This window comes from Somniosus microcephalus, chromosome 1 (genome assembly GCF_052327205.1).
Source record: "Somniosus microcephalus isolate GS21.2 chromosome 1, FLI_Smic_1.0, whole genome shotgun sequence".
NCBI classification, from domain to species: Eukaryota; Metazoa; Chordata; class Chondrichthyes; order Squaliformes; family Somniosidae; genus Somniosus; species Somniosus microcephalus.
Window position 1 is genome coordinate 403,341,919 of NC_140987.1, and position 24,999 is coordinate 403,366,917.

At 49.0% G+C, this 24,999-nt stretch overlaps 1 protein-coding gene across 11 annotated transcripts in view; it reads right to left on the minus strand.

The window, feature by feature from the left end:
- Window positions 1-11,103: 11,103 nt before the first annotated feature.
- LOC147125152 (uncharacterized) overlaps window positions 11,104-24,999 on the minus strand; it is a 131,539-nt gene continuing 117,643 nt past the window's right edge. For 9 of the 11 annotated variants that reach the window (XM_085998263.1, XM_085998234.1, XM_085998259.1 and 6 more), the window contains one exon: window positions 19,259-23,065. In XM_085998263.1, coding sequence (XP_085854389.1) covers window positions 19,259-21,967 — 2,709 coding nt within the window. In that variant the 5' untranslated portion in view covers window positions 21,968-23,065. Of the gene's footprint in view, window positions 15,036-19,258; window positions 23,066-24,999 lie in introns of those variants that run through there. The other 2 variants (XR_015079672.1, XM_085998265.1) reach the window with 2 other exon arrangements.

A 24,999-nucleotide genomic window follows, 5' to 3' on the forward strand; every position in this document is an offset into this window, starting at 1 on the left:
CAGGGTCCAAAGTTAAAATGGAATTGGATACAGGATCAGCGCTAACCGTCATGAATCGACGAGACTACGAGCGGCTATTTTCACACATACCCTTGAGAGAGACATCCATCGTCTTGACGACGTATACGGGGCAAAAAGTATACTCCAGAGGAAAAATAAGGGTGCCTGTCGAATACAACGGCAAGAAAATACGGAAATTGTATCTCTACATACTGCCAAATGGTGGACCACCGTTATTGGGATGGGAATGGATCAGGAAGATAAACTTAGATTGGCACTCCATTCATGCAATGACAATTCTGCACCCACTGAACGCCCTGCTATGAACGGGGGTAGCATGGAAATGGAGCGATGATTGTAAGCGTGCTTTTCAGAAGGGTAAGAACTTAATCACTTCAAGGGAATTCTTGGCTCACTACAACCCAGCACTGCCGATCAGACTGGCGTGTGATGCATCTCCCTACGGCATTGGGGCGGTACTGTCACATAAATTCCTTGATGGTTTAGAGAGGCCGATAGCTTTTGCGTCACGCTCGTTAACTTCTGCCGAGCGTAACTACGCCCAGATTGACAGAGAGGCCCTCAGCCTAGTGTGGGGGGTGAAGAAGTTCAATCACTACCTGCACGGTCAAAAATTTACTCTACTAACCGATCATCAACCTCTTGTCTCCATTTTCAACCCTCAGAAGGGCGTACCGATAATGAGAGCACAACGGCTGCAGAGATGGTCCCTTTTCCTAGGGGCACACCAATATGACATTGAGTACAAAGGAACTAAACAGCATGGAAATGCTGATGGATTGTCACGCCTACCATTGCCAACGATGGAAGAAGAAGACCTTGCAGTGGATCCAATGGAGTTATTCCACTCGACCATAGTCGAATGTCTCCCTGTGACGAATGCAAACATAGAAAAGGAAACACAGAATGACCCGACACTATCACGGGTCTATGATTTAACGGTGAAGGGATGGCCAGCATATGGCGAACCACTGCTGCCAGCATTCTCGCCGAGAAGAGAACAGCTGTCAGTGTGCAGAGGAACCTTGATGTGTGGATCCAGAGTAGTAATCCCACCTAAGTTGATGGATAGAGTGCTCAATGAGCTTCATGAGGGTCATCTGGGTGGGGTAAAAATGAAGAACTTAGCCAGAGCGTTTGTGTGGTGGCCGGGAATCAATAGAGAAATCAAAGAGATGACCAAGAGCTGTGCAGGATGCCAGAAGGTCCAAAACACCCCACCACAAGCTCCTCTGCATCCATGGGAGTGGCCCTCATCTCCATGGCAAAGGGTGCACATTGATTTTGCTGGTCCCTTCATGGACTTGATGTTTTTAATTGCGGTGGATGCACATTCAAAGTGGCCAGAGGTAATAAAAATGTCCTCAACCACCACGGAAAAAACTATCACAGTTTTACGAACCATATTCGCCAGGAATGGGCTGCCTGAACAGATTTGCTCTGACAATGGACCACAGTTTGTGTCTGAAGAGTTCCGGAGGTTCTTAAAGAACAATGGTGTTAAGCATTATACATCTGCCCCATATCATCCAGCCACTAATGGATTGGCTGAGAGGTTTGTTCAAACATTCAAGAAGGCTATCAAGGCAATGTGTAATGAAGATATACCCCTACAACACAAGGTGGACAATTTCTTGTTTGCCTACCGGAATGCGACACATGCGGTTACCAACTAAACTCCAGCCATGATGTTCTTCAATCGAAGACTACGATGCCGCTTGGATTTGGTTAAGCCAAACGTCCGAAGAGATGTGGAGAACAGGCAGTTTCAGAATATGAATGAAAGGCCGACCAGGAGTTTTAAGATAGGTCAACCAGTTTTGGCCCGGGACTACCGCACTGAGAAATGGCAGCCAGGAACGATTTGTACACGACAAGGACCTCTCATGTATACCGTGGACATTGGGGAGAGCATTGTAAGATGCCATGCTGACCAGATTCTAGAGTCACTGGATAACGTCAACTCCACACCACGATCTGATACACCTGGTAATGAAATCGACGTTCCAATTGCAGCTACCGCAGAACCGGTAATATTGGAAGCAGATGAACCAAACAACGACATTGATCCCGACTCAACATTGCCAGAAGAACCTGATACCCCAAAGAGGCGTTATCCAGACAGAATCAGGAAGCCTCCTCAAAGACTGAACTTATAATTGCTTAAACTTAACCAATGTATCTAGCAACAGTAATTGTGATTGTAATTCGTTATCATTTAGTTGTTAAATGAATGTTATGTACTGTTTATCTAAAACGGGAGGAATTGTTGTGTATGTACCTTTAAGAGAATAACTGGTCTCAGACTGCAGTACCGGCAGTGACCACCCCTGTATAAAAGGCGCTAGTGAGCCTCTGTTGTTTCAGTTTCACTATTGACTTCCATCAGTAAAGACTTATTTTGTTCCACTCCTGCTGTCCGTGTCTCAATCATTCACGGACGTAATATTACCGTTCCCCTGCAGTCCGTGTGTTGTTGATATGCGGACACTACAGATCCCATCCTGGATGAGATAGATTTCAAGCTTGATGCAGTGAAATTCTACTGTGACAGCAAAGTTGTGCTCGGTTACATCTCCAATGAGTCAAAGAGGTTCTTCATATATGTACACAACAGAGTTCAGCGAATAAGACAATCAACATGCCCTGACCAGTGGCACTATATGCCCACAGAGCTGAATCCAGCTGACCTCGCCACCAGGTCAGTGCCTGCCTCCCAGCTCTCCAGTACAATGTGGTTTACCGGGCCAGCTTTCTTACACAAACCTGACCAAGCTGACCATACAGCACAAGAATCATTCAAGCTCGTCAGCCCAGAACTAGATGTGAAGGCCACTGTTCAAGGGATGGTCAAAAAGTTCTTCAGACCCATCTCAGAGGTCGTACTCCTCTTACCTAAGGAGGACTGAGTGTTATTGATTCCACAGTTCTGTATGTTTTATAAGTAGTGGCATCTAATAGACGCCAGGCGGGGAGTGTTCTGCCTTATAATTGCAGGAGTTTTGTTTTGTTGCCGCCAGTAGGTGGCAGTAAATGGAATTGGCCAGTAGGGTCACTCAACAGGAAGTCGTATAGTGATAGCAAACAAAGAGGTCACATCAGCATGGAGCGTGCTGCAAGTTAATCCGCTGTAATCTTACATTGTTATGCCTTCGAAAGCATTGCCTGTGAGTTGAATGGTTTCATTACATATTCATGTTTAGATGTTAGTTATATCTCATGTATGTAACAAGGTGCATTTCTTTCTTTTTTCTTTCTCAGTTTTACTCCAACCCAATGCAACTGATTTGTATTGTTTCATCGACCTCATGCAAGTGTGGCATTATTAAACACTGGAGCTTGGACGCTATATCCTGACTCCCATGTCGTTATTGAAAGGAGTTTGGCTGGCTGTCTAACTGCGTACAGACACATACACGTAGGGAGGACAGTACACTAATGTTACCCCACTATTCAAAAAAGGTGGTAGGGAGAAAACGGGGAATTAAAGACCGGTAAGCCTGACATCGGTAGTGGGGAAAATGCTAGAGTCCATTATAAAGGATGTAATAGCAGAGCAATTGGAAAACAGTGACAGGATCGGACAAAGTCAACATGGATTTACAAAAGGTAAATCATGCTTGACTAATCTAATGGAATTTTTTGAGGATGTAACTGGTAAAATAGATAAGGGAGAACCAGTGGATGTGGTATATTTGGACTTTCAGACGGCTTTCGATAAGGTCCCGCATAAGAGGTTAGCGTGTAAAGTTAAGGCACATGTGATTGGGGGCAAGGTATTGACTTGGATAGAAAACTGGTTGGCAGACAGAAAGCAAAGAGTTGGAATAAATGGGTCTTTTCCCGAGTGGCAGGCAGTGACTAGTGGGGTACCACAGGGATCGGTCCTTGGACCCCAGCTATTCACAATATATATTAATGATCTAGATGAGGGAACTAAATGTAATATCTCCATATTTGCAGACGACACAAAGCTGGGTGGGCGTGTGTGCTGTGAGGAGGATGTCGAGAAACTACAGGATGATTTGGGTAGGTTGGGTGATTGGGCAGAAGCATGGCAGATGCAATATAATGTGGATAAATGTGAGGTTATCCACTTTGGTGGCAAAAACAGGAAGGCAGATTATTATCTGAATGGCAATAGATTGGGCGAAGGGGAAGTGCAACGAGACCTGGGTGTCCTTGTGCACCAGTCGCTGAAGGTAAGCATACAGGTGCAGCAGGTGGTTAAGAAGGCAAATGGTATGTTGGCCTTCCTAGCGAGAGGCTTTGAGTACAGGAACAGGGATGTCTTGCTGCAGTTGTACAGGGCCTTGGTGAGACCACATCTTGAGTATTGTGTGCAGTTTTGGTCGCCTTATCTGAGGAAGGATGTTCTTGCCATGGAAGGAGTTCAGCGAAGATTCACCAGGCTGATACCTGGGATGGCAGGAATGACGTATGAGGAGAGATTGGGTCGATTGGGTTTGTACTCGCTGGAGTTTAGAAGAATGAGAGGGGATCTCATTGAAACTTATAAAATTCTGACAGGACTGGACAGACTAGATGCAGGAAGGATGTTCCCGATGGTCGGGGTGTCCAGAACCAGGGGTCACAGTCTAAGGGTAAAGGGTATGCCATTTAGGACAGAAATGAGGAGGAATTTCTTCACCCAGAGAGTGGTGAACCTGTGGAATTCTCTACCACAGAAGGCAGTAGAGGCCAATTCATTAAATATATTCAAGAAGGAGTTGGATATATTTCTTAAGGCTAAAGGGATCAAGGGGTATGGGGAGAAAGCAGGGACGGGGTACTGAATTTGGATGATCAGCCATGATCACATTGAATGGCGGAGCAGGCTCGAGGGGCCGAATGGCCTACTCCTGCTCCTACCTTCTATGTTTCTATAAGACAGAAACAAAGTATTTATTTAATTTCTCCGCCATTTCCTCATTTCCCGTTATAAATTCCCCCGTCTCTGACTGTAAAGGACCTACATTTACCTTTGTCAGTCTTTTCCTTTTCACATACCTATAGAAGCTTTTACAATCCGTTTTTATATTTTTTGCTAGATAGTGCTCCTAATCTATTTTCGCTTTCTTTATCAATTTCTTGGTCCCCCTTTGCTGATTTCTAAAAAGATCGCAATCCTCAGGCTGACCGCTTTTTCTGGCAACTTTATAAGCTTCCTCCTTTGACTTAATACTAGCTTTAATTTCTTTTGTTAGCCATAATTGGATCACTTTTCCTTTTGGATTTTTATGCCCTAGAGGAATATATGTTTGTTGCAACTTATGCATTATTTCCTTGCATGTTAGCCATTGTATGTCAATCTTCATACCTTTTAGTGTAGTTTCCCAATCAACCATGGTCAACTTGTCCCTCATAACCTTGTAGTTTCCTCTGTCTGGATTGAAGGCCTTAGTTTCAGATTGGACTACATCACTCTCAAACTTAATTTAAAATTCAATCATATTATGGTCACTTGTCCCTAAAGGCCCCTTTACTACAAGATTATTGATTAGCTCTTTCTCATTACACAGTACCAGATCCAGAATAGCCTGTTCCCTGGTTGGTTCCTCCACATACTGATCCAGGAAACCATCTCGCATGCTTTCCAAGAATTAGTCCTCCACACCATTAGTGGTAATTTGATTTGCCCAGTCAATATGTAGATTTAAGTCCCCCATGATTACCATATTGCCCTTGTTACATGCACTTCTAATCTCTTGATTGATTCTGTGCCCTACATTACCATTACTATTTGGTGGCCTATACACAACTCCTACCAATGTTTTCCACATTTTGCTGTTTCTTAGCTCCACCCAAACTGATTCCAGTTCTACATCACGATCTGCCAAGCCAAGATCTTTTATCTCTACCGTACCGATCTCATCCTTTATTAACAGCGCTGCGCCACCTCCTTTTCCTTTTTGTCTGTCCTTCCTAAATGTTGAGTACCCTGGAGCATTCAGTTGCCCTGCAACCATGTCTCTGTAATGGCAATTACATCATACCCATTTACTTCTATTAGTGCCATTAATTCATCCATCTTGTTGCGAATGCTACGTGCATTTAGATAAAGTGCCTTCAACTTTGCCTGTTTAATATTTTTCTGCACTTTGACCCTCTTTACTGTTGGCCTTTGTTTCTGCTCCCGACTAGTTTTGCTGACTGCTTTTCTAACTTGCACTTCCAGCTTTGTTTCTCTCCGTTCTGGGCCCACACTTAGGTTCCCAGCCCCCTGACAAACTAGTTTAAATCCTTCCCAACAGCACTAGCAAACCCCCCTGCGAGGATGTTGATCCCGTTTCTGCCGAGGTGTAACCCATCCAGCTGGTACAGGTCCCACCTTCCCCAGAATCGGTCCCAATGCCTCAGGAATTTAAATCCCTCCCTCCTACACCATCTCTCCAGCCACACATTCATCTGGTCTATTCTCCTACTTCTGCTCTCGCTAGCATGTGGCACTGGGAGTAATCCTGAGATTACTACCTTTGAGGTCCTGCTTTTTCATTTATTTCCTAGCTCCCTATACTCTGCTAGCAGGACCTCATCCCTCTTTCTACCAATGTCGTTGGTACCGATATGGACCACGACCTCTGGCTGTTCACCCTCCCCCTTCAGAATGTCCTGCAGCCACTCAGTGACATCCATGACCCTGGCACCAGGGAGGCAACATACCATCCTGGAGTCACATCTGCGGCCACAGAAACGTTTATCTGTTCCCCTTATGATAGAATTCCCTATCACTATTGCTCTCCCACTCTTTTTCCTCCCCTGCTGTGCAGCTGAGCCACTCGTAGTGCCACGGACTTGGCTCTTGCTGCATTCCCCTGAGAAACCATCTCTCCCAGCAGTATCCAAAATGGAAAATCTGTTGGAGAGGGAGATGGACCCAGGGGGCTCCTGCACTACCTTCCTAGTTCTTTTACTCTGTCTGGCAGTCACCCATTCCCTGTCCGCCTGTGCACTCTTTACCTGCGGTGTGACCACCTCGTTAAACGTGCTATCCACGAAGATCTCAGCCTCGCGGATGCTCCACAGCGACTCCAATCGCAGCTCCAGCTCCGAAACACGGATTTCAAGTAGCTGCAGCTGGAGACACTTCCTGCACACGTGTTTGCCCTGGATACCGAAAGTGTCTCTGACTTCCCACATAGCATAGGAGGAGCACTCCACACTGCCGGGCTGCCCTGCCATGTCCTACCCTTACTTTACTTCCTTTACTTCCTTTAAATTAATGAATATTAAATACACTAGGGACCTTACTTCACTTTAAACTTTACTTACTCTAAACTAGAGACCTTACTTTTACTTTAACGACTGCACTGTAGAAATATTCACCAGGTCCTACTTACCAATCAGCTCCTTCCCTTGTGCCAACGTCACTCTTAATCTCTGATGTCACTTTCGAATGTTGCCTGTTTTGGTCCGCTCTCATTGCTGCTCCCAATAGCTCGGTCTGGGCCTCGAGCCTTGGGCTTTATTTCCTCGCTCCTCCTTCGCCTGTTCCCTCACAGGTTGGTCCGCTCTCGCTGCTGCTCCCAATAGCTCGGTCTGGGCCTCGAGCCTCGGGCTTTATTTCCTCGCTCCTCCTTCGCCTGTTCCCTCACAGGTTGGTCCGCTCTCGCTGCTGCTCCCAATAGCTCGGTCTGGGCCTCGAGCCTCGGGCTTTATTTCCTCGCTCCTCCTTCGCCTGTTCCCTCACAGGTTGGTCCGCTCTCGCTGCTGCTCCCAATAGCTCGGTCTGGGCCTCGAGCCTCGGGCTTTATTTCCTCGCTCCTCCTTCGCCTGTTCCTACTCTCGCTGCTGCTCCCAACAGGATATACAGCACAGATACAGGCCATGCGGTGTATGGGAACACCATCACTTCCACGTTTCCCTCCTACTCACACACCATTATGACTTGGACATACATCGCCATTTCTTCATTGTTGCTGGGTCAAAATCCTGGAACTTCCTACCTAACATCTTTGTGGGAGCACCTTCACCACACAGACTTCAGTAGTTCAAGAAGAAAGCCCACAATCACCTTCTCAAGGATAACTAGGCATTGGCAATAAATGCCAACCTTGCCAGAACACCTTCCGCGCCATCTGACATTTTTGGCATCCCTTCTCTACTCCTGCTCTTATTAACAACATTCATTTATGTAGCAACTTTTTACATAGACAAACGTCCCAAGATGCTTCGCAGAGGCATAAACATACAAAAGAAAAAGAGCCAAAGCCAAGAAGGAGAACATAAGAACATAAGAAATAGGAGCAGGAGTAGGTCAATCGGCCCCTCGAGCCTGCTCCGCCATTCAATAAGATCATGGCTGATCTGATCCTAACCGCCAATCTACTATTACAGAACCATCTCCTGAATCTAACAGAATTAGACACACGAAATAGGAGCAGGATCAGGCTACACGGCCCCTGGGCCCGCTCCGCTACCCACAGGGCCATGTCCGATCCGAACCTGGACTCATGTCCAAATCCCTGCCCGCTCCCCGTAACCCTTAATTCCCTTTACTTCTAGGAAACTGTCTATTTCTGTTTTAAATTTTTGTAATGATGTAGCTTCTACAGCTTTTTGGGGCAGCATATTCCATGGACCTACCACCCTCTGAGTGAAGTAGTTCCTCCTCATCTCAGTTTTGAAAGAGCAGCCCCTTATTCTAAGACTATGCCCCCTAGTTCTAGTTTCACCCATCATCGGGAACATCCTCCCCGCATCCACCCGATCCAACCCCTTCACAATCTTATATGTTTCAATAAGATCGCCTCTCATTCTTCTGAACTCCAATGAGTAGAGTCCCAATCTACTCAACCTCTCCTCATATGTCCATCCCCTCATCCCCGGGATTAACCGAGTGAACCTTCTTTGTACTGACTCGAGAGCAAGTGTGTCTTTTCTTAAGTATGGACACCAAAACTGTATGCAGTATTCCAGGTGCGGGCTCACCAATACCTTGTACAACTGAAGCAATACCTCCCTATTTTTATATTCTATCCCCCTAGCAATGAAAGCCAACATTCCATTGGCCTTCTTAATCACTTGCTGCACCTGCATACTAACCTTTTGAGTTTTGTGCACCAGGACCCCAGATCCTTTTGTACTTCAGTACTTTCCAGTTTCTTGCCATTAAGATAATAACATGCTCTACGATTTTTCCTGCCAAAGTGCATAACCTCACACTTTCCAGTATTGTATTCCATCTGCCAAATCTCTGCCCACTTACTTAGCCTGTCTATGTCCCCTTGCAGGTTTTTTATGTCCTCCTCACTCACTACTTTCCCTCCCATCTTAGTATCATCTGCAAACTTTGATATGTTACACTCGGTCCCCTCCTCCAAATCGTTAATATAGATTGTAAAGAGTTGGGGACCCAGCACTGACCCCTGCGGAACACCACTAGTTACTGATTGCCAGTCTGAGAATGAACCATTAGATGAGGTGACCAAAAGCTCGATCAAAGAGGTGGGTTTTAAGGAGGGCCTTAAATAAGAAGAGGGAAGTGGAGAGACGGAGTGGTTTACGGACCCACTCACCTGGAGGGGTGCAGCTGCAACAATACTCAAGTACAGTATAATCAAAATCTTTGTAAGATGTACACAAAAGTAATTTAAGAGAGAAATTAGAGTGAAGCACTGTTCCAGTCTTAACCTGCTTGTGTCCCAGAGTGCTTCTGAAGGCCACAGGCTGAGCAGTGTTCTTAAAGGGTTGCATAGAAGTTTCCTGGAGGTTCAGCTGCTTACATCCATTTTACACCAATCCTTGCACCAATGGATATGCAAATAAGTATACCCAGCAAACGTGTATGTAACTCCCTCTGCTGGCGACATCGGGAAAATTCCAGGCCCATCTGGCTGCAGAAATTGTGTAGAAACTGCTGCAATTTCTATCTGATCCATAACATTAGAACCAGCTGCACTTTATATCAGTAAAATTTGAGCATGACACATGCAATACACAAAGATTAAAATGTTGTTGGTTCCCCCCTAACAAGCAATAATCTGGGAATTAACTTGCTTAACAAAGCTACTGTACACTACAGACATATTGGGTTCCACATGCTCAAAACACAATTTCCTGACAAATGTACAGCAGGTAGAAATCATGTGAATCAGTCCCCAATGTACTGGCCATTAGCACTAAATTGCCCACTATAACCTTTACAACAACAGCAGGTTCTAACTATAGTAACGGCATTATTAGATTCTTAACATCAGTAAATGCTAATATTTTATATCTGCTTCCGTATACAAGTTAGATATATTCCTTTAATGAGCAGCTTCTGACAATGTATTAATTAGCCGAGTGGTTTAAGACAGCCTGCTCCATGCAGAACACTGAAGATGGACTTCAGTTAGCAGAGATAACAACAGAAAATGCTGGAAAAACATATCTTTTGCCCTGCCAGTACACTTTACACCTAATCCCAGCCTATTACTATCTCATCTAGCTTCTAATCTCTTTTACTTCTTTTGTTTCTTTTATTCTTTTGTCCGATCACAGCCCTGCCTCCGATCTAGTTTCTTTTCTTTCCAGTTTTGAAGAAGGGTCCAACCCGAAACGTCAACTCAAATTTCTCTCCACGGATGTTGCCTGACCTGCTGAGTTTTTCCAGCATTTTCTGTTGTTATTTCAGTTAGCAGAGACTGAATTGTTGCCTTATATAAATGGGGAGCATTTATGGGCCTCCTGCCCAGCAGAAACAGGAGCTAGCACCCCAAACATGGTGGGAAATGACCTACCGTTACATTGCTGCCAACACTGTGGCCGCGGCAATGCTCCCCCCCCAGGCCTACCGCTGGGTGCTCCCCCCCCAGGCCTACCGCTGGGTGCTCCCCCCCCAGGCCTATCGCTGGGTGCTCCCCCCACCCCAGGCCTATCGCTGGGTGCTCTCCCCCCCAGGCCTATTGCTGGGTGCTCTCCCCCCCAGGCCTATCGCTGGGTGCTCTCCCCCAGGCTGTAGGGGGTGGTGTGGTTGGCGCGTGCGCCCAGTCAGTTATGCCCCTGACTGTTTGTGAGCGGTTCGAATCGCTCCCACGCCCCTGGGTTCTAGACTTAGGTACAGGCGGCGATACAGAAAAGACTCGAGTAGACAGGTGGTTTGGATGTGAGAAAACCAAGATTTTATTGAAATAGAAATTAACACAGTCTTACGAGAAGTTACTAGTATAAAATTACAGGCAAATTCAAAATAACTATACTTATACAAGGAATGGGGAATACACGGCACATCGAGGGGAAAACAACTATCTCAACAATCCCCTTATCCTTATCCCACCCCTTATACCTAACTAGATTAAGCTATGAGGGGCCAGAATTCATGCTCACCAATCCAAAATCTGCTGAGTTCAAACAGCGGTGGGGCTTGGGGTTCGCTCTTTGTGCTCTCTGGGGCCTGCCATTGTCACGTGGTCTCGGGGCGCTGCAAGGGCGTCGTCCAGGTACAAGTACCCCAAGGTTAAAGGCTTTGCTTGGGTACTTTACCTCGCAGGGATGATGGTTCCTCTTCCTCGGGCGGCAGTTGGAGTTTGCATGAAGATAGTTGAAGGTCAGTTGGATTGAAGGCCCGATTATTCGAAGCGTTCTTCAATCGTCTCTCAATTCGTCTCATCTCACCACTTTGCCTCGTCTCGTCCCACCTCACCTGGCCTGGTTTGTCCGTGTCTGCCTGGTGCAATGCCGGGCGTCCCTGATGGGGCGGGGAAAGGCACGAGCAGTGGCCAGGCAGCAAGCGCGGGAGGGGGAAAGAGCAGCAGCCACGAGGGCAAGGAGCAAGAGAGCGTCGGTTGTCAGTGGGCCTACAGTTATACTCCTTCGGATGGCCCTTATCTGCGCGCCAAATCAGGTTAGTTCATTGTCCCAATCTTGGCGGGCTAGTTTAAATAATTGTACCAATCTAAACTAACTCTTTTTAGATGGCCGGCGATCGCACCTACTGGCCTGATGTCTGAGCTGTATTGTTATTAATGCATCTTAATCGGCCTGTCCAGTCTCGATGGCTTCCTTAAGCTGTTTCCGATTATTTATGCAAACAACTTGATGGCCTCAAGTATAGGCCTAACTGGTTTTGATCTGTCTATGATTTGGCTTAATGCATATTCAGAGTCCTGTTGTCTGCTTTTCAAAATACAAAAGTCCTTCTTCACAGAAACTGCATTTTAGGTTTCGATTTTCCCAAAAGCTGCTTGTGCCACAGAGTCCACGCTTTTAAAATCTTGCAGGCTTTTGGCCACGAGGTGCGGACGCCATCTTTGGGTACCCTTTTTCTTAAAATGTCCACGCAGGGTCCCTTTTATTAATAATAACCTTTGGGGAAATGTGGAAATTTTGCGAATCTTACACTCCCCCCTGTGATACTAAAACTTGCTTGAAGTATCATTTCTATAAGGTGAGCAAAATTTTTCTGACCCTCCATAGTCAACCTTCCCCTGTAATTACCTATCCAAGATACCCACGACACATGCACTTCCCATTCCGCGAAAATGTAGTGTACATCAGCATACAGAGAGTAAATTACAGACTTTTACACACATCCAAGCATGGAGGGGGTCCAACACCCCTGCACCACTTGGTACACATACATCTTTATTAAACGCGTCGCAAAAAAACAACAGAAAAACCTTTATTAAAAACAACAAACACAAAAAGAAACCTTCAATCTTTAATCAAAAATACAAGGAAAAGACTCAAACAGGTGTATCTCCCTCCACCTTTACATAATGTTCCTTCCAGATCTTCTGGTTTCGGAATTCTAACAACTGACCTTTTCCCTTACATTGAATGCAAACTCGATACAACACTATCCCTAACTGGCAAACCACGAGAATGTGGGAAGCCAGTCTGATCCACGAAGGGACCTCTATGTTATTGAAAATGTCCCACCAGGGTGGAGTCACAATATCCAATATCTTAGTCCCTATCTCTACTGTTTTCTGCTCTAGAGTGTAAAAATGTTTTTGTGAAACTATAAGGTGTTCAGGGAGAGGGGGGAATTTCATAGCCGAAGTGTGCTACATACTTTTGCAAATTCGTAAAATTCTCCTTGACAGTGAGGTGAACAGTGGAGGGTTCAGGAATGGGGACAATTCGCTCCTGGGCCACTTGTACTTCTGCCTCGGGTTTAAAACAAAAGCTTCTGTCACTAACCGGACACCAGCTATGCTGTCCATGCTGGTAGTGGGACGCGCCGGTGGTGACACAATATGTCCCACCTCCTTTTTATGCTACCTGCGGGGGAACATGGCCTTGTGCCATTGCCTCCATGGTACAATTTATAGGTATCACGCCAGCAGCTCTGAACCCACACTACGGTTTTGAATAGGCATTCAAGTGCTGGGAACACAGGATTATGTGTGCTCCCCAGCTCCGGCACCCTGAGAGGTCAGTACCTGTCATAGCGTGCTCCCACTTTATGACGTAAGATGGGACCGCTGTGAAACAAATGTGTGCACCCTCTTGAATGACTCCAATGTTCTTTACCCTGCATACCGGCGCGGGTCGGGCTGTCCTACCCACGACCGACATCCTAACTACTACCCCCATGATTGTGTGGTTGGACCGCCCACAATCCACGGGGACTGGGTAGGCTTCGGAAGCTAGCCGGAGTTGGCATGGGCTTAATGCATTCTCAAATGGGTGGAGGGCTGCGAGGTGCTTGTTGCTAACCCAGGAGGGGACCAAACCCTGTTTTAAATCCTCCAGGTTACTGCGGCCCTTGCCCAGCAACCACGCCCCGTATAGCATGCACACCTCATTCTGCGCAGCCTGGTCAGAAGCATTTCTGTCCTCCCTTATGAGGGCATTTACCGTCTTTGCGTGCTTTTCTAACTCCGCTATGATTTCTTTTAACTGGACCGTCATGGCCTGGTCTTCATGCAACGCCAAGCCCACTACCTTGTTCTCATCCAGTAATATTTTCTTTAACTATGTTTTTAAACCGTTTACCTGGGTCTGCAGCTCTATGTCATCTAAACTGTTGATGACAGAGGACCCAGTATTAAACGCAGTAAAAACATCATTCCATACTCCCCTTCTTTGCCTCCCTGCATTACCCAAAAACTCTCGGTTTGTGGTGTACAGTTCGGTTTTGTCCACATGGGCAAAATCGAACTCATAAAACTTCTTGAACATGTCCTTTAATAGGACCTGGTATAGCTGCTCTGTTTCTTTGGGACACCACTCCGGTAAATGTACCTCAGTGAGATTTAAAATCACGGAGGCTACTGCGTAGTGTACCCCCATTGTACAGCACCTGATCCGTAGGCACCAATACCAGCCCATTCCCTGGTCCCTTGGTGGTGGTGGGGCACCCCTCCCGGCATGTCCTTGCTGCCTGAGTCGTGGGCAAGGGCTTTCAGGCGCGCGCCACTAGCTCAGTGGCTTTAACTGGGGTTGGGTACCGCGGGCCTATGCATGTGTGTAGGTGGGAATCCCATTCTACCCCCTTCCCCTTATCCTGCCAGGCTGCAGAGAAGATGATAGATACACCCGTAGGGCAGGCCCTTTTCGACCCCCACATACAGACATAGACCCCCTGTTCCGATTTCCACCATTTGTTCCAACATACACTTGTCCCTTCTTGGGTCCCAGTGACCGTTTGGTGGGTGTCATTTCCCATCCATTCCCATTCGGCGGTGCGATCTCCCATGTCCGTGCTCAGCTTCCTGAGCCACCACCATCTTCCCAGGGGAATCTGTCCTGTGCAAGTCAGGCACACGCATTTCCCTTCAGTGGCCACGATCCGTGAGGCCACAACCAGCATGCTGGGGCAGGGGAGGGAGGCCTCCCCGTAGGTGAATCCGGTCTGGCTGGAGTACCGGGTGGATTTGGATCCCAACCACCCGGGCCATCTTCCCTCGTGGGCGTAGACGGCAGGTCCCTCCGTGCCTTGTTCGCTGCTCCCGGCAGTCACCACTGGAGCCTTTTCTCCCGAGCACCCATAGATGTGGGAGTCTTCCACATCGCCTCGCTTTCCGGCGCTCATCCCAATCAGGGTGAATAGGATTACGATCCCCTTCATCCTGAAAGTCTTTCTGCAAAAAGATACAAAAACATGCAGCCAGGTCCCCAAGAGATTCTCTGGCTTGGTGAAGCATGGTCGGGTCCCGCGACCTCGACCCAAATATATACACTCTTGGCAGAGTACTTACTTAAAACTACCCATCACCTTACTTAACTTAAACTAAAACACCCAAACTTAAGCTAAAGTACTTAAACTGCTAAATACCTAACTTAACAATAACCAAAACTTAAACTACCTATATTATATACATCAGTCGTCCGTCTCCGGGCGGCCAGGCTAATCCCTGGTTGGACTGCGGCTCACCGCCACCCCCGGCGTGACCGCATCGTCCTGCACTGTTGGTCCCTCGCAGCCCATGGCTGCTGGCTGAGGACCTCTGTCCTTGGACCTCTCCCTGACTCGAAGGGCAGCCCTTGGTAACTGGAGGGCTGGTGACCATGGCTTTCTCGGCTGGGGCGTCCGTGGGGACCTTCTAGGGACTTTGGCGGGTGGGGCTTTCTTGGCTGGTGGGCCTTTAACCCGAACCACTGCTCCCTCAGGCTTGACCTCTCCCGAACCTGGGCTAGGGGCAGGTAACTCTTCGCAGCCTGCTGCTGCGAGCTGAGAGTCTCCACTCCCAGGTCCCATGGCTGGGTCCAGGGTGGGGTTTTCAACCTCAGTCCCTCCCTCTCTACACCTGGGTTAGGGGCGGGGTTTTCGCCCTCCGGTCCCTCCCCCTCGTCTGGATCCCAGAAGAGTGGGGGAGTGTCCCAATCGATGGGCGGGATGGCCCCTCCCTTCAAGCAAGCCACAGCGCCTGCCTGTGCAGTCTGTGAACTCGCTCCTGCTGCAGGCTGAGGATCTTTATCCTCAGACCTTTCCCCAACTGGCTGTTTTCCCCTTTCAGGTGTAAACAGCTTACACTGGTTGATATGGAACCATTTTGTACGCCAGGGCATCTTAACGGCGTATACCATGGGGCTGGCTTTATCTACAATGCTGTAGGGCCCCATGTACAATGGCTCCAAACTTCCTACTCGGGCATAGTTTCTCACCATGACCTGATCTCCTATCTCCCACTCGTGGTGCTTTCTGGGTTCGAGCAGCAATCGGTTACTCCGATGCTGCCTTCCCATGTTCCCAGCCGCCTGCTCGTGGACCTGCTTCAGGTGCTCAAAAAGGTTTCGGGCAATACTGTCCCGGTTGACCTCCCTGAGCTGACCCTCCGTGAGCACCGGGGCTAGTACATGGGTGGGGGTCCGCATAACCCTGCCAGTCATTAGCTCGTACCGGGAGTACCCCGTGCTTTTAGACTGGCTGGCCCGGATCCCCATCAAAACCAACGGTAGGACTTCGGCCCATTTACGAGGCAAGTCCACCGTCTCCTTCCTTAACCTTTTCTTTAGGGTCCGATTCATACGTTCCACAATCCCTGATGACTGCGGGGTGTGGGCCACGTGCCATTTCCCTTCAATGCCTAACAGCATAAGGGTGTTCTGCATCACCTGTCCGGTGAAGTGACTCCCTTGGTCGGACTCCACATACTGTGGTAGTCCCCACCGCGAGAACACTTCCCTGACCAGGATCCTGGCAGTACCCAGAGCTGTGGCTGTTCTGCAGGGAAAGGCCTCTACCCATTTGGTAAACACGTCCACCAGGACTAGGCAGTACTTATAGCCTCCCTGGGCGGTGGGCAGGGGCCCGATGTAGTCGACCTGTATCGACTGCCATGGTCCCTCTACGCTCCTGCCATGTCCCATAGGTACCTTCCTTTTGTGGGGGTCGGGGTTATTCGCAGCGCACACAAGACAGCCTGCACAGAACTCGCTGACATCGCCCCTGAGTCCCGGCCACCATCCCGCCTGTTCCACCCGTTGGCAGGTGGTCTCAGGCCCGGGGTGTCCAGCTCCTGGGCCCTCATGGGCCAGCTGAAGGAATCCCCTCCGGTGCTGCTGCAGCACAACCCACTGTTCCCCCCGGAACAGCATACCCTCTTTAACGGAGAGGGTCGCTGTGCCGTACGGACCCTCTACTCTTTTTCCCTCAACTACAGCGCTGAGGACTGCTTTGAGGATGGGGTCTTGGGCTTGGACCGTCTTAAGGTCCGGGGCTAACGCTACCCCTTCACTCCCTTGGGTCCCGTCCCTACCTCTGACCGCTGCCATGGGTCTGGACCCAAATGGGTCCCAGAAAGTGCCTGTGCGGGCACCCTCCTTGGCGAGCAAGTCAGCCTGCTGGTTGCCTTGGCCGCAGGGTTCTGTGGAGGAATGGGCTTTCACCTTGTGAATGAAAATGAAAACCTCCCCTTCCTCCCCCGCTGCTGCCAGGATCTTTTCCAGCAGGGGCTTTACTGTGAGGGGTCTCCCGTCAATGGAGGTGTATCCGCGGCGGGACCAGATGGCCAGGTACTCCGTACACGAATTGCACGTGAACATGCTGTCCGAGCAAATCGTGTAGGGGGTGGGGAAGATTTTGGGGTGTGTAACGACGTACACCACCGCGGACAGTTCAGCCTGCTGGGCACTCATGGTGCTGGGGAGCTTAATCGCCAGGGCAATGTTTGCCGCTGGGTCATAAACTCCACACACCGTGAGACGCTCGCCAGCAGATACTGTGCTGGAACCGTCTACATAGATCTCGCAGCCTGTGGGATGTATCCCGGCCCGTAAACCTATGTTTACTTCCCAAACCCCTTCGATGGAACACCGGTGGGCTGTTCCAGGATATACCAGGTTGGCTGCGAGCTTTGGCTCACAGAGACCCTTCACCTTCAAATCCATCTGTGAGAGGAGCAAGGCCCAGCGGGCAATGCGGGCACTGCTTAATGTTCCATCCTTGATCCTCCCGTCCAGAAGCATCTGGGTGGGTGTGTGATGGGTGAGGAGGGTGATGGGAGAGGTGCCTGTGAAGATCAGTGATCTTTTCACAGCCCAATGTGTAGCCAAAAGCTGCCGCTCACAGTTGGACTAGCTCCTCTCCACATCTGTGAGTATTCTGGAGGGGTAGACCACTGGCCGCAGCCGGCCGTGCCGCTCTTGGAGCAGCAGAGCACTCAGGCTTTCCCCGCTGACCGCTACCTCCAGGAAAAACTCTTTCCCCCCATCTATAGCCCCTAGAGCTGGCGTGGTCTGCAAGTCTTTCTTGAGCCTGACAAATGCTGCCTGGCAACCCTCATCCCAAAGCCACTCCGCTCCCTTGTGTAGGAGTCGGAGCAGAGAGGCTGCGGTGGCTGCATAGTCCTCAATAAAGTCTCTACAGTACCCGGTCAGCCCTAGAAACGACCTCACACCAGTTACTGTGTTAGGAACCGATAGTTCTTGTGCCGCCTCCCTCCTAGCCTTATCTATGGCCCTTTCTCCAGCGCGCACTGTCAGGCCAAGGAATTTCACCTCCTGCTGGCCGATCTGCGCTTTCTTGGGGTTTACTTTGAAACCCTTCTGCCCTAGCAGCTCCAGCAGTTCGGCCAATAGTGGGCCATGCTCCTCTTTCGAATCAGTGAACAGGAGCAGGTCATCCACATATTGGACCAACTGTCTGTGTAAAGTCTGTAGGTATTATGGCGAATTAATACACAGACTACAAGAGTAACTTTAACAGGACTTTACTATTCGAAGGTCAGGGCGAATCTGCCCAATAAATCCTGACACAGCACTTATATACCGGTGTGGTCACCGTCGGTATTACAGTATACAGCAGCCAAGATAAAGTAGTGCCACACCTAAAATAGTTCTCTTAAAGGTGAACGGTTACATACAATAGTTCTCTTAAAGGTAGAACAGTTACATACACTACAATCCTCCCTTTTTAGCTTACAACATACTTATTCCCCATTAAACATAACATCATAACATATATCCAACTTCATGTTAAAACAGTTCACAGATGTAGTCTCTGCGGAAACAGTTCACAGATTCAGTCTCTGCGGGAAACAGTTCATAGATTCAGTCTCTGCGGAAAACAGTTCACAGATTCAATCTCGGTGGATGCGCCTTCCGTGCTTCTTGACTCGGTCCTGACAACACCTCAGTGGTGTAGCAGTTCCCTGTGGTGTAGTCGGTTCACGTTGCTGGAGTGACTCATCCAATAGTCCTTCACTGGACTTAACAGCTTGAAATTCCGTCCTTCTGAACCAGCATTGTTGGCTTGTAAAAACTTGAGTACCTTGGGAAGTTTTTCTACTTCCAAACTGATTTGGCTCCGTTCGAAGGGACCCCGTGCGTGATCTAGTAGTGATGATGATGGTCCAGATGATCATCATCTTCTGCTTCGTCTTTTCCTTTTCTGCTTCTTGGAGACTCTCTGGGCTCCACTGTCAGCTGCCAGCTGCATGCACAGTTCCTCCTTCTCGTCCTCCTTTTTCCATAGTAGCGCCACCATCTCCCGATGTTCCTTAGACTTTTTGTGATTCTTCATGGTTTCTGCACTTTGGGAGTTTTCATCACAAGCTGGGCAGAACAGGTCATCGTAATATTCGATGTCGTCCAACAGGTCATGGTAATATTCGGTGTCATCTTGAGCTAGGCCAGTGAGAGGGTCTTCTATTTCCTCCATACCCAGCTGGACATTAGCCAGCTTTTGTTCCAAATCCAGACATCTTTCCTGAAGAGACTTCTTCAGGCGTTCAGCTTCATCCAGCTTTTTCTGGGCTTCCTGCAAGTCTTTTACTAATGACGTCATTTGTGATTTCAATACTTCAACTTCATTCGGAGATTGGTTGATCGGACTATTCAATCCCTCTACTGCAGCAGCTGTTTCAACCTTCTGTTGTTCAACATTGACGTGAGTCAGCGTACTTTTGGCATCCAAGGGTTGCTCTGCTGCCATCTTCTCAGTCTGTGTTGCAGCCTCAGCTATTTCAATAACTTTTGGGAGCTCCAAACCCCTCTCCTTTGAAGATTTAAACTCCTGTTCAATTTGTTCCCATTTCAGAGTCTTGTCCTTCAGCATATGAAGGAGTTGGCTGACCGTTAACTCCAAACCCCTCTCCTTTGAAGATTTAAACTCATGTTCAATTTGTTCCCATTTCAGAGTCTTGTCCTTCAGCATATGAAAGAGTTGGCTGACCGTTAACTCTTCTGACCTCATACGTTTCCCAGTAGCTGCAGGGCTGTTTATAATCTTGCCCTGGGGCTCCTTTGCTGTTTCTACTTTGCCATCATCCGCAGCCTCCACCATTCGAATTTCCCCACTTGAATCGTCCGGTGATGCTGCACCCAACTTCAGTAGGAGCTCGGAGTTCATGGCGACCAAATCAGTCTTTTCTGCCTGCAATCCGCTAACAAGCGCTTTCAGTTGCTGAACCTCTTGCTCCACCAGATTAAAGCACGCACCTTCTGAAACCGAATCAGCTTTGATTCGTTTGGCCTCCTTGCCCCGACGGTTTGTGTGCTCCTGCTCCTTTTTCTCCATCAGCTGTTTCTGTTGTCTTTCCAGGTTCTCCCACTCTGTGTCACAGAACTTTTTCATTGTTTTCATCTCTTGTTCGAGACGGCAACTCAATTGTTCTAATTGCTGTTGTAATTTGAAATGGAGTTGAGTTCGAGCCCGGTGTTCCTCAGAATTGTGCATATCTGTAAACTGGACAGACTCAGAATTCTCTGTCAAACTATGTTGTTGTTGTTCAGTGGAATTCTGTTCTGAAACTTTGTTCTCCTCTGAAGCATAAGCATTTATGCACTCCTTCGTTTTTCCAACCTTAGTCAGCAAGTCCATTTTAAACTTGTCTTTCGCACCTGGGCCGGTCTTATCGCCATCCGTTTCAGAGTCTGAGCTGATTGTCTTCACCGAGTTCTCACTCATTATTGCTTTTAAATAGTGCCATTCCATGTTTATTTCCCAGATCCACTCCCGTCCCAGAAGTGGTGGACCTCCCTCAGGTAGTACATATAAATACATTCCTTGGTGTTCTTTGCCCCTGTCTCTCACCTTGACTTTTATCTTTCCCATGGGGTATACTTTCTGCCCCGTGTATGTCTGCAATACGATCTTGGTATCTCTCAAGGGTATGTGTGAGAATAGCCGGTTGTAATCCCTTCGATTTATGACTGATAGGGCTGATCCTGTGTCCAATTCCATTTTCACTTGGACTCCGGCTATTTTTAGCATGACCCAGATAGTTTGCAGGTCAGCTTCCTTACTCACATTGTGAATTCTCAGACTACCCAGTTCCTGAACGGTTGGGTCTGAATCCGAATTCTGTTCATCTGAACTCTTCTCAGCCACCTTGTGTACCTTATTGTACTTTTCCTGCAGTGACTTTTTTTTGTTGTTGTTGGTCTTCTTTCCTGACCGGCATACCTTAGCTATGTGGCCAAGTTTGCCACATTTTCTACATTCCTGGTTTTTAAACCAGCATTGGTTCTGGTCGTGTGTTGTCTTCCCACAACGATAACATTTCGATGTACCCGAAGTAATTTGATCCACACTGAGTACCGCTGCCTTCAGCTGCATTTCCGCTGTGCCTCTCGCTGCGGCTTCGTGCGATGCTGCAATAAGGACAGCCTTATCAAGTGTGAGATCGTTCTCTTCTAGCAGATGCTTTTGTGTTCCTTCCTTCGACAACCCGCACACGAACTTGTCTCTCAATGCCTCTGTCAGATTTTCCCCAAACTGGCAGTATTTCGCTAGTCTACGCAGTTCGACCAAGTATTCCGCGTTGCTTTCCTCTTTCCGTTGCGTTCTCGCATAGAATTTGAATCGTTCCGCCAACATCAGTGGTGTGGGGTTCAAATGATCCTTCAGGACAGCAACAATATTAGCGAAAGTCTGATCCGCCGGTTTAGCTGGTGATAGAAGATGCTTCAATAGCCCGTATGTCTTTTCCCCCATTGCGTTCAATAAGGTGAGAGCTTTATCATCATCTGCTATCTTATTGGCCTCACAATATATCTCGATACGTTCTACGTACGTGGCCCAATCTTCCACCTCGGAATCGAAGTTGTTGATGTTACCATGCTTAGGCATCTTCACTATCTCTCACTATCTTTCTGCGAAACAAACATAAAATTTTTCTTTAACTTTTTTTTTCAAAATGGCGGTTTCCCGCACTTGTCTTCTTCCCCTGCCCACTTTCAAAATGGCGGTTTCCCGCTTCTGTCGTCTTCCCCGCCTACTGGCGGCTTCCCGCGTTTCTTCCCCTGGCGGGAGGGGTAAGCTTTTCCCTCGGGCGACGACCACTGGCTTTCGGGGTTCGCAGCCTGCGCGTCAGCTTCAGTGCGTTCCTTGTTCCCTTTTCTCGGCAGGGCAACCGGCGCTGGGTACAACCCGTTGACGGCGAACAGTTTCAGCCGCTGGGCTGGATCTCGCTCAGTCTCCCTCGCTCGGACTCTGTTGTTCCCTTTTCTCGGCAGGGCAACCGGCGCTGGGTACAACCCGTTGACGGCGAACAGTTTCAGCCGCTGGCTGGATCTCGCTCAGTCTCCCTCGCTCGGGCTCTGTCTCTCCCGCTCGCTCGGGCTCTGTCTCTCCCTCAGCGGCTTCCAATCGCGCCTCCCAGCCCTCTCGCAGTCCGGTGCTTTCCTCCCCGGCTGCGGCCGAGTTCTCCGCGGTTTATTTATTTTTATATCTTCCCGCGCCTTACGATCCCGGTCGCAGCGCCTCGTGGCCTCGGTAGCTGCCCGGCCTTTTTCGCCGGTCGCGGTCTAGCTGTCTCACGACGCTGTTGCATCTCCCAGCCCGCTTGTACCGCGGCTTCCGTGCTCCACGCTGCCCCAGTCTCAGCGCCTCTGGGCCCGACTTCTGTCCGGCTCCTTTCCCCCGACCGTGGTCGAGTTCACTGCCCTTATCCTCCGTTTATTTTTTTATTTTCCCTTTACTCACAGTCACCGTGGCCGACTTGCTTCTCGTGCTGATCGGCTCACTCACCACCGTGGCAGAAGGGACAATCAGTGCCTGTTGCTGATGGAAGGCTTCGTGTCTGAATTCTTCCTTCTTCCTTGCTCTGCAGACTCGAGTTTTCTCTCAGCAGAACGACGAGGGCGGGTGCCTCTTCTCGACGCTCGTTGACTGCTTCGGAAGTATTGTTGCCGCAGGGTAAGATCGAACTCGTCACCACTGTAAAGTCTGTAGGTATTATGGCGAATTAATACACAGACTACAAGAGTAACTTTAACAGGACTTTACTATTCGAAGGTCAGGGCGAATCTGCCCAATAAATCCTGACACAGCACTTATATACCGGTGTGGTCACCGTCGGTATTACAGTATACAGCAGCCAAGATAAAGTAGTGCCACACCTAAAATAGTTCTCTTAAAGGTGAACGGTTACATACAATAGTTCTCTTAAAGGTAGAACAGTTACATACACTACAGTCTGGGCTGGCTAAAATCCTTCAAACTGTTTGCCATGCACTGATGGAAAATGCTGGGGCTGTTGTGGAAGCCCTGCGGCAAGCAGTTCCACGTGTACTGTTGCTCTTTAAACGTAAAGGCAAACTTGTACTGATCCTCCCTCCTTAAAGGGATGGACCAAAACCCGTTGGAAATATCCAGCACTGTGAAAGTGGTCGCGGATGCTGGAATACTCCCTATGAGGTCGGCAACTGCTGCTACTGTGGGTGCACTGGCTGGGATTTTACTATTGAGCACTCGGTAGTCCACCATGGCCCTCCAAGAATTGTCCGGTTTTCTGAACGGCCATAATGGAGAATTCACGTGGGTAGCTATCGGTCTCAGAACTCCCTGCTGCACTAACGAGGACATGGCTGCTTCCATGTCTGGCTCTGCTTCCCTGGGGAAGTTATACTGTTTCTGTGGTCGGGCCATGTGGTCCCCGTCTACGCTGACCTCAAACCCTGTGACCCTCCCGCAGTCGTGTTTGTGAGTGGCAAATGTGGCCAGGTGGGCCTGCACAAATGCCTGGAACTCCTGTGGGGTGTTGCTGACCATGAGCCCGAGGTTATAATCCTCTTTGGGCTTCATGGTGCAGAGGGTCCCCTACCCTTCCATTCCCGGGATTACTACGATCTCACTGTTCTTTACTTTACCTGCCCCCCATAAGCAATGGTTCCTCAAATCTACTAGGATCCCGTGGCCTACATAAAGTCGGCCCCCAGGACCCCTCTTCCACCCTCCACTTCCCATTTCATCAGGACACAGGTCCACTTGGAGCGGAGCGGTCCTGACCAAATGGCGAGCGGGATGGAAAACGAGCCAGCCTGTTCTCTACCCGTGAACCCCGATAGACTGTATGGGACCCCGTTAGAGAGAGGCAAGGTGGTGGGGTTAGCTGAGTAGACCACGGTGCATGATGCCCCCATGTCTAACAGATAGGTCCCCATCACCTTTTCTACCTCCATCTCCAAAAAGGGTCTTTTCCACTCATCATACCGGAGAGGACACAGGTAAACAGGCTGCGCTGGCTCTAGTCACGGCTGTGGGTTGGATGGGGCTGATGGGGTGAGAGCACCGGTGGCGGCTGCCACTCTCCCCTGGCCAGTCAATAAGGACCTCATGGTGTCCAAAAGTGACACGACCTCTGCGGAAGGGACCCCTGCCCCCGCCTTTTGGGCTGGGGCTGTGGAATGCTTTCCCTTGTTATCTTTCCAAGGGTTTTTGCACTGCTTCCGCCAGTGCCCATCCTTCTCACACCCGTAACAATTGGTCTTTGTGTTGGGGGTGTTACTCCCTTCCTGGTGCCACTCTTTCCTACCCGGTCCGGGTTTTACCTCATGCACCTTTCCCTTGGGTGGGTGTGCATCGGCTCCCCTACCGTTTTTATAGGCCACAGTGAGCTGCCTAATCACCGTGTGCTCGGTGGTCTGGGGATTTTTGGGGTCGAACCAGGCTTTTGCCTTGGCCCAGACCTGTGGCAAGCTGTTCGCCACCAGACAACGGAGCAAATGGGCCAGGAGAGCCCCGTTCAGGAACGCTCAGTCCGGCGTCCCCGGACAGGCCCTCTGGTACACCGGCCACAGCTGGTTCGCAAAAGCCTGCGGGGTCTCCCCTGGGAGCTGGACCGTCTTCTCCACACGGGAGAAAGGACTTCCCTCATTCAT